Source organism: Bos indicus x Bos taurus, chromosome 8, assembly GCF_003369695.1.
Source record: "Bos indicus x Bos taurus breed Angus x Brahman F1 hybrid chromosome 8, Bos_hybrid_MaternalHap_v2.0, whole genome shotgun sequence".
Classification (NCBI taxonomy): domain Eukaryota; kingdom Metazoa; phylum Chordata; class Mammalia; order Artiodactyla; family Bovidae; genus Bos; species Bos indicus x Bos taurus.
In genome coordinates, this window is record NC_040083.1 from 72,168,322 (window position 1) to 72,177,601 (window position 9,280).

The 9,280-nt window shown below is 45.9% G+C and overlaps 1 protein-coding gene across 1 annotated transcript; it reads right to left on the reverse strand.

Annotated features, from left to right (window-relative positions):
* Nucleotides 1–1,288: 1,288 nt before the first annotated feature.
* On the reverse strand, nucleotides 1,289–6,987 carry NEFL (neurofilament light). The gene is made up of 4 exons (XM_027549945.1): nucleotides 5,806–6,987; nucleotides 4,609–4,733; nucleotides 3,862–4,217; nucleotides 1,289–3,231 (listed from the first exon to the last, which is right to left on the reverse strand). Exons 1-4 carry the CDS (start codon nucleotides 6,850–6,852, stop codon nucleotides 3,092–3,094), a joined length of 1,668 nt encoding a protein of 555 aa, XP_027405746.1. The 5' UTR covers nucleotides 6,853–6,987; the 3' UTR covers nucleotides 1,289–3,091.
* Between the last annotated feature and the right edge of the window lie 2,293 nt (nucleotides 6,988–9,280).

A 9,280-nucleotide genomic window follows, 5' to 3' on the forward strand; every position in this document is an offset into this window, starting at 1 on the left:
TGGGTTCAATCCCTGGGTCAGGAAGATCCCCTGGAGAAGGAAATGGCAACCCACTCCACTATTCTTGCCTGGTAGATCCCATGGACAAGGAGTGTGATGGGCTATAGTCGAAAGGGTCACAAAGAGTAGGATCCCACTGAGCAACTAAGCATGCACAGTGATAGGAATGATGCTAGATGCTGGAGAGCAGAAGGTCTGATTGCCATGTTTCTGAGGACCTCTCTACAGTAGAGGTTGCAGACATTTACTAAATGATTGTGAAAATAGATGCCACCTCCGACTGTGTAAACATCTTGTTGTTGTTGTTCAGTCACTAAGTCATGTTTGACTCTGCAACCCCATGGACTGCAGCACACTAGGCTTCCCTGTCCTCCACTAGCTCCCAGAGTTTGCTCAAGTTCATGTCAATTGAGTCAGTGATGCTTATAAACACACTTAGTAGAGGAATTTGGCTCCATCAGGAAAGATTTCCCCAAGGGAATGACAGTTGAGCCTAAATCTGGGCAAGGCTAAGGACAGGATAGAAAAGATGAGTCGCTCCAGACAGAGAAAGCAGCCAAAACCTTGTGCAGATGGGAGAACAGAGGGCTGGGGTGGCTAAAACACCAAAGTGAGGGAAGGGAAAGGGGGTACGCAGAGGGCGAGGCTTGAGAATTAGTTTCAGGTCAGGTCTAGACAGACCTTGACAATCATCTTCAAGATTTGGGGTTTTATATTAAAAGAAATGGATAACTACTGGAGAGTTGTAATCAGAGACCGTGTGATCAAAATTCCCTTTTCTAAAGATTACCTTCCTCTAGAACAGGAGTCCCCTGACTCCGGGATCTAATGCCTGATGATCTGAAGTGGAGCTGATGTAATAATAGAAACAAAGTGTACAATAAATGTAATGCTCTTGAATCATCCTGAAACCATCCCTCCTCCCTTGGTCCATGGAAAAATTGTCTTCCACGAAAAGAGTCGCTGGAGCCAGGACACAGAGGTTCCTTAGGGTGGTGGCAGTGTAAATAGGGAAATGTGGATGGATTCAAGATACCTAGGTAGTAAAATCAATAGGCTTTGGTGATAGATTAGAACAGAAAGATTGGAGAGAGGAAATGAGAGGATGATGTCACTGAGACAATTCTACAGTCTCTGGTCTGTAGAATTGGATGGCTGGAGAGTGACATCATTAACTAGGGGAGGGAATACAGAACAAGAGTTTGAGAGGAGCAGAAGGGAGAGGGAGATTGGCCAAGGTATCACATTTGAGGAATATTTTTTTTAAAAAGACTCCATATCCATTCGGTTTAGATTTTTCAGTATTTTATTATGGCACACAGGATAGAGTATGGTACAGTGTTCTTACTTCAAGAAATTCTCAAACCAACCACTTCCATTTGGCTAAGGTTACTTTTTCACATATAATTTGCTTCTGTCTGAAATTGACCATGTGCAGCATCCCATGTATAAGGAACATAAATGTGAAAAGCTTGATTTCTGAGGCAACTCCTAGTCTTTACAGAAGCCAATGTATGGAGAATCCTTGTGGTTCAAATCCATAGCATCAGGGCAGATAAAGCAATATTTTACCTATTTGCTTTGGTGAGATATATTTAACTCAAAATATGTGGTGTGATGGGATCTGTAAACTTTAAATGGAGACCACTTTGCTTCCAGATTAAATTCATGACCTTTAAGAGGTCTCTAAACAACAAATATTGAACAAACTTAGCTGACAAAACAATTATCTAAGAACAGAAGCACAACAAAGGATAATCAGCAACTTCATTGACATTCCACATCAAGTGCAAGTGCAAGAGCTTTCATACCTTTACAGTGAACGGGATGGACAGGCGGGGGTGTGTATATGATGCAGTGTCCAACCAGTTGGAGCTATCACTGAAATCCAAATAGTTCCCAATAAAGACATGCAGACCTATGGCAATGTAACACACAAGTATAGAATCCCCCCTTTAGTGACTGATCACAATTTCATTATCTATATCTGTAGTTCTTAAAAAGTTTGAAATAGGTGGTATTGAAGGCTACTTGAGGCAACAGAATTAAGCTAACTACACACTCAATCATGAGCTCAGGATTGCAGGCAACATGTTTGCAATGGCAAATAAGCTTCAATATTCTTAACTCCCTTAAAAATTACACATTGAGAAAATTTTATTCCTTCTGATTACATCATTTGCTTGGGCTTCAACTTCTGCTCATGATAGTTAGGCTATACTTTTTAAATGTGGTGACAGTGACAGATGAGTGGGATTCACATTCTACCCATATGCTTTTACTATTATATATTAGTGTTCCAGTTACCTGTTTACCATAAAGGTAAACACGATTTCAGACTGCCTCCAAGAAAGCCATTCCCAGCATTATACAGTTCACTTACGGGGCAAAGTATATTGCTATTTACCAAAGAAAAGGAACCCCAGGGATTCTCATTTATTCAAGTTTATTATCAGTAAAATTTTCGAGGGGAGAGATTTCATGAATGGTCATGACCTAATCATATCCTCAGAATTACCAATTAAGGGGCGGAAATGCACTGTAATTGTTAAAATTTTGACTTGAAAAAATTTGGAAGTCTATGGTCTACATCTAGTGTCTGCTATTGGTACCCTCTTTAAGATTTCTGAATTAAGTCAACAAGCACAGCAAGGAACGTCATTCAGTGTAACTTTATTTACTATTTATTGCACATAATTCGAGGTCTTTAATTTATAACCACCAAAGATTCAAAGGACTATTTTTTTCCCATGAAGTTTAACATTAACATTAGTGAATTCATTTATTCATGGTGTGGTTTTTTTATTGTAAACATCTGAATTATTCACATTGCCATAGATCCTGAACTCATAAGCGTGGACCATGCACAGGCTGGCAGCAAGCCAGGAAGCCACTCTGCAAGCAAACAGATACTCTGCGGAAGGAGAAAAGTCATAGCACAACATTTAATGTCCAACCTAAGTCATCTCAGAATTATACATATATTGACTTCTTATTCATATAGTATCTGCAACTCAACTGGTTGGTTGGTGATAGGGTTGACCTGATTTCGGGAGAATTATTCCTGGAAAAATTAAGGGAAGGGGAGGGTTCAATCTTTCTTCTTAGTGGCTTGCTCCTCCCCAGCACCTTCATCTTTTTTCTCTTCCTCCTCTGCTTCTTTGGTTTCTTCTGCTTCTTCGCCTTCACCTCCTTCTTCCTCCTTTGCTTCCTCAGCATCTTCCTTGGCAGCTTTAACATAAAAAGCAAATGTACAAACTCCAAATGCAGGGTGAGTCCAATCAAAACATTTCTGCTTTAATTTTGTGGGGAAACACAAGTGTCAGAATACTTCCCCCAAACCTCTTTCTCCATGCAACCAACACCTGCTGGGCACAATCTGCCACTGAACAGATATTTAAATAGAATGAGATTAGGTTCTAGGTACTGGATGCTCTGTTCTTTCCAGGACCTTGGGTTTTCTTTTATTATGTGTTCGGAATTCATTTTTGTTTTTTAGGACACCAAATGGCTGAGTTAAATGAATAGATTTTAAAATGTTTCATTAGGAATAAAAAGCAGCAGGAGGATTTTTTTTCTTTTTTTATGTTACTTTCAAAAAAGTACCATGCTAATCAGAGATTGTGTGTCTCTGGGAGAACAGCCAATTTGAGCAATGAGGTGCTTACTAAAGATCTGTTGAGGAAATAGATGTATTTTCTTTTTAAGATTATCAACTCTTATCTGAATAACATTTCCTGGGCATAAGTGAGGTTTCATGTATCTTACCAAACTCCTAACCATAATCCATGCCCACGCTGCCCCTGGAGTCACAGGGTGGTTTTGCTTTTTATTTGGTTTTGTGTTTTGTTTTAATCCTACCTTCTTCCTCTTGGGCTCCCTCCTCTTCCTCAGCTTCAGCTTCGGCCTCAGCCTCAGCCTCAGCCTCAGCCTCTTCCTTCTCCTTCTCCTCTTCCTCTGCTTCTCCTTCAGAGGGCGGCTCGTCCTTGGCTTCCTCAGCTTTAGCAGCCTCGATGGTCTCCTCCACCTCTATCTGCTCCTCCTGGACGTGGCTGGTGTAGTAGGACGGGAAGGAGCGGGCAGACATCAAATAGGAGCTCGTCTGCAAACCTCCATAGGCAGATCGGCCAAAGACCTGGGAGCTCTGGGTGTAACCGGTGGTTAGGCTGCCCACACTGGTGAAACTGAGCCGGGTCTCCTCACCTTCCAAGAGTTTCCTGGGGAGGCAGGGGTTAACAAACATGAACACCGGAAGTGTGCTCAGCCCACCACTCATCACCTCCCCCAAAGCCAGACTGAAAGGCAAAGGCAGGGTTGGGAATTATCACAACCTAATGACTGGGGATGCTGTGACTGAGTCCAGGAGAAATACACAAAACAACAACAAAAAAAGCGCCTTAAAATATAGTCCTGTTCCTTACGCTTGAAATGCAATGGGAAGCTAAGAACAGGCCTCATTATTACAGGATTAAATTCTTCTTGGAAAAGGCCAAAAAGTAACACAATTACTCCAAAGGACTATTTTTGAAAGTTTCTGATTCAACAGAAAGGAAGTCTGATTTTCTTCCTAAGGTTGACAGGCTGCTACCTTGGCACTTCCATTTTTACCTGTAAGCTGCAATCTCAATGTCCAAAGCCATCTTGACATTGAGGAGGTCTTGGTATTCCTTGAGGTATCTTGCCATTTCGCTCTTTGTGGTTCTCAATTCATTTTCCAATTTGTTGATTGTGTCCTGTTGGAAGACAACCGAAAAAAAAAATCTAAGTGTAAATCTCCACTGCTATAATTTTACTACAGCATAGCTGCAAAGGCCTAGGTTTAATTAAAATCAGAGTGCACATCCTAGCTAAAATCTCCCCTAAAATAACTGTCTTTTTTCTTTTTAAACCTTTGATTGCCTTAAAAAAAAAAAAAAAAAAAGCCAGCTTCACAAAGCTAGAGATGAAAATCAAAAAAATGATAGAAAAAAAAACTGATAGAAGAAACATTTTTTTTTGTTTTCATTAATTAATACACCTAATGATGATCATAAAATGCCTGCAAAGAACTAAATGGATTTTTTTAAAGTTGTCTCTCACTCACTAGTTAGCTTTATCAATTTTATCCAGATTGTATACAGGAAATCCACTTATTTGTAGGAGAATGAAGTAGATAAATTTAAATTTATTTTCTCTAAAATATTTTCTATGTATCTTATTTTTTCTTCTCTCCAGAAAAAATGGAGATCCTTAAAAGAAAAAGAAATGTTTTACTATGACTATCATCACCACTGCAATTTTGACTGTATTCCTGTCTCACTGCTAAGGGAAGAGAGTAGTTGGTAAAACTAGTCAGAAAGGATAACTGGTCACAGTTATCCTTCAGAACTAATGAGAGCTCATCGCTATATTTATTAATCAGATGATCCAACCTCTGCAGCAAAGCAACTTGCGCTGAATGCAGGACAGCTGAGAGGCAGACCAGAGGCAAAGTCCAGGTCCAGTCCCTCCTCCCATCCCTACCCAATATCCTGCAGGGCTGGGCAGCTTTAATGAGGAACAGAGATTCAACTGCACGCAGCATCTATTAGCACACCGCAGTCGCGTCCCCGCCCCGCCTTCCAAGTGCCCCACCCCCTCCCACACTGCCCCCAGGAAGTCAAGTTCCACCCCACCCCCCTTAATATCTGCTTGCTAATGCCTCATCTCTGATCTTCTCTTTCTAGGCGCGCCCTCAAGTCTCCGCCACCACCCCCACTCCGGCCCATCCTAACTCGATTCTGCAGCACCCTCCCTGCCCCCTCTGCGTTTCGCCCGGCGCCTTACCTGCATAGCGCTAATGTCGGCGTTCTGCTTGTCCTCTAGTTCCTGCAATTGCTTCTCCAGGGCTTCGTTCATGCCCCGGCATGCTTCGATCTCCAGGGTCTTGGCCTTAAGCAGGCGGCGGCTCTCGGACACCTCGTCCTTGGCGGCGCGCACAGCATCGGTGTTCTTGGCGGCGCTCTCGGTCAGCACCGTGAAGCGGCTCTTGAACCATTCTTCGGCATTCTGCATGTTCTTGGCGGCCAGCTTCTCATACTGGGCGCGGATGTCCTTGAGCGCGGCGGAGAGGTCGGGCTTGGAGGACACGTCCATCTCCACGGAGATCTGTGCGTACTGGATCTGCGCCTGCAGCTCGGCGATCTCCTCTTCGTGCACTTTCTTCAGAAAGGCGATTTCGTCCATCAGGCTGTCGATGCGCTTTTCGAGCTCGGCGCGGGCGAGAGCCGCCTCGTCGGCCCCTTTGCGCGCTTCCATCAGCCGGCCCTCGGCGTCCTCACGGCTCAGCACCTCCTCTTCGTAGCGCGCCTGCAGGTTGCGCAGGGTCTCCTCCAGCCCCTCGCGCTCGCCCTGGAGTGCCTGCTTCTCGTTGGTGGCGTCTTCCGCTGCCAGACGCAGATCGCGGATCTCCTGCTCGTAGAGCGCCCGGAAGCGGGAGGGCTCGGAGTGCTTCTGGCGCAGCACCAGCAGCTCGGCTTCCAGGACCTTGTTCTGCTGCTCCAGCTCGTGCACGCGCTCGATGAAGCTGGCGAAACGGTCGTTGAGGTCCTGCAGCTGCGCCTTCTCCTGGGTGCGGATCGACTTGAGGTCGTTGCTGATGGCGGCGACCTGGCTCAGGTCGAGGCTCTCGAGGCTGGGCATCAAGGAACCGGAGCTGGAGGAGTAGCTGCGCCGCACGGACAGCGAGGAGGAGACGGGCGCGGAGTAGCTGGAGTAAGCGGAGCGCGCGGTGCTGTAGCCGCTGCGCACGCTGGAGATGTGCACCCGGGGCGTCTCCACGTAGCGCCGTTTGTAGGAGGTCGAGTAGTACGGCTCGTAGCTGAAGGAACTCATGGTGCCGGTCGGTGCCCCCCTGGCCGGCGGCGGAGATGGGGGCCAAGAGAGAAGAACGGGGAAGAGAGGGAGAAGGGAGGATGGATGGCTGTGTGCGGCTCTGCTCGGTCCTGCCACCCCTATTTATACTGAGAGGACTCTGACGCAGCTGCGATCGATCACGGCGCGCCTGGCCAGTGGGGGCAGCGCGCTGCTGCAGCCAAGGCAAGGATTCTGCGCAAAAGGAAGGTGGGGGTGAGCCACGGCCCGCGGGGATGCTGCGGCTGTAGTCCTTTGCACTTTTCTCTGAGACCCTCTGTTTTCTCTCAGACCCCGAACCCCCTCACTCATTTCCTTTCCCTACCCCCATCCCATCCTACTTAATCCTTGACCCCTGTATTACTCGGATTCGATCGTGCCTCTAATAGCAAGTTATCATTCCCAACTGACACCTTAGTTTTCCATACCCCACCCAGTACCATGGAGACACACTACCCCTCTAAGTCGCCCCTTCCCCACCGGGGTTCAGCATGCCTCTGGTATTTATGGTGCCTCCTGGGCACTGGAGATACAAACGATTGTCTAAGGTTGCATGTATGCGGCATATATGGAGGAAAGTTTTCTATTTCTCTGTAGCTCTTTCTGGAATTTTCTTTAATTTATCTCTTTCACCTGATTTTTTTTTTTTTTTAATTTTCATGCTCTCCTCCTACACACGCGCGCGCGCGCACAAACACACACACACATACGTGAAACTGCGGCACTCCCGCTGTTGAATTTAGTGTTTCTAAACCCTTTGCGCAGTTCATATCAACCTTTTAGTGTTCCTAGATTTTCTCATTTCTTTCTGGGGAATGAAGCCTCGAATACTTTGAGCGTATTGAAGCGTATAAGTGGAAGGGAGCTGAGAAGGTGTTTGAAAGTAAGGGGAGAAAACCGACTTGCAAAGGCAGCGGCCAGCTCTGCAGCGGGGAAACTTCTACTGTCACACGTTGCCTGTATCTTCTTCATCCCTAAATTCCTGCTCCACACCACTAACTCCATCACACTGAAAGCCCCTTTCCCTCTTTTTAGACCCACGTTGCACCCAACCTGATGATTTCAAGGAGCTAGGCAGGTGGCTGATTTTCAGAGGGAAGCTACTGCCGCCGCCGGGAGGGCGGAGCGTGTCTCCAGGGAGCAGAGCTCCGACAGAGACGCCTTGTTCTGGGACGGGTGGAAAATAGCCGTGTGGTTTAGCCACCGAACCCCTCTGATAAACACACAACAGATGCAGTCCGAAATCCATTGTTTTATTTTAGGGAACACCCAGGTACCTGAAAGAGTGTGCACGCCGTAATGCACACTGATAAAGCCCTGCGGTTACCGAGCATTTTCACACGTTATGTTAGGGAGTCCTCCGGTTTCAGGGACAGATTGCAGAGATATACGTAGGACACCTAAGCTTTTTCTAAGCAGGCATGTAATCTGTGTTTTCTTTGTATAAGAGTAGCATTTTCGGTGCAACATACTGATTTTTTAAAGAAGCAAAGGAAGGGGAAACATGAGAGTTTTCAAACAGAGAAGCCGGTATCGTTTTGTCTGTGATGCTGAGAGGGACGAAGTACTTGGAACTGGTACCACAGAAGCTGCTGGAGCAACTGCAACCTCTCCCCTGGACAGGGCAAGATGAGGTTCTTTGTAACTTTAAAAAACCTTTCCCTTTTCCTGGTCAAGACTGCAGCAGAGAACTTGTATGAGATTTCTAGACAATCTTTAAGGTCTCAAGTAATGCAACTTTAGAAACATTAATACTAGTAATTTAAATCTATCAAGCGGTCCATCCACATTCAGTCATCCTGGGATCTTCAAGCCGAGTCTGTCCTGCATTTTGCCTGACCCTGGCAGATGTGATTAGGCACTTACTATGATGCCTTTTTCAACCCAGGCATCTTTGGTCTTATTGATCAGTGACTCAACAGTGGGAAAGGCTTCTCTGGGGAAAGAGAGGGGAGTGTTGGTAAAACTTCAGTAAGCCGTATTTTTATCTGCCCTCAATTACCCATATATGGATGACAAGTGACAGTGGATTTTTTTACCTGCCCCCATTTAAACCACATTGTTTCACACTCACTGTGTGCGAATCCGCCTATGCCACACTCTTAGGTATTCATGAGATCATTTCCTTTGTGCCAGCTCCTTTCCCTCCGTTTCAGGTCACCCTCAGAGATCTTAAGTCCATCAGCGGTTTTTTTTTTTTCCTTTTTTTTTTTTTTTGCCATGGCTCCTGGCTGAAGCCTTTGACTGCGGAGGAAGTGGCTCAGAAAGAGGGAGGCGGCTGACTGATGCTGCAGTGACACTGAGATGCTGCGGAGAGAAGGAACCTGTGGGCCTCTGCTGCGGTCCTTTGAGCAGCTGAAAAGAAAGACACCCTGGAGTGTGAAGGGTAGGAATGAGAGGGCAGGGACCC

Bases quoted from the DNA above. Each gene is read 5' to 3' on its own strand.
- NEFL (XM_027549945.1), bottom strand. From the start codon at position 6,852: ATGAGTTCCTTCAGCTACGAGCCGTACTACTCGACCTCCTACAAACGG. The intron at 4,218-4,608 runs GTAAAAATGGAA...CTGCCTCCCCAG, and splicing joins ATTGAGATTGCAGCTTACAG to GAAACTCTTGGAAGGTGAGG. The intron at 3,232-3,861 runs GTAGGATTAAAA...TTTATGTTAAAG, and splicing joins GGGAGCCCAAGAGGAAGAAG to CTGCCAAGGAAGATGCTGAG.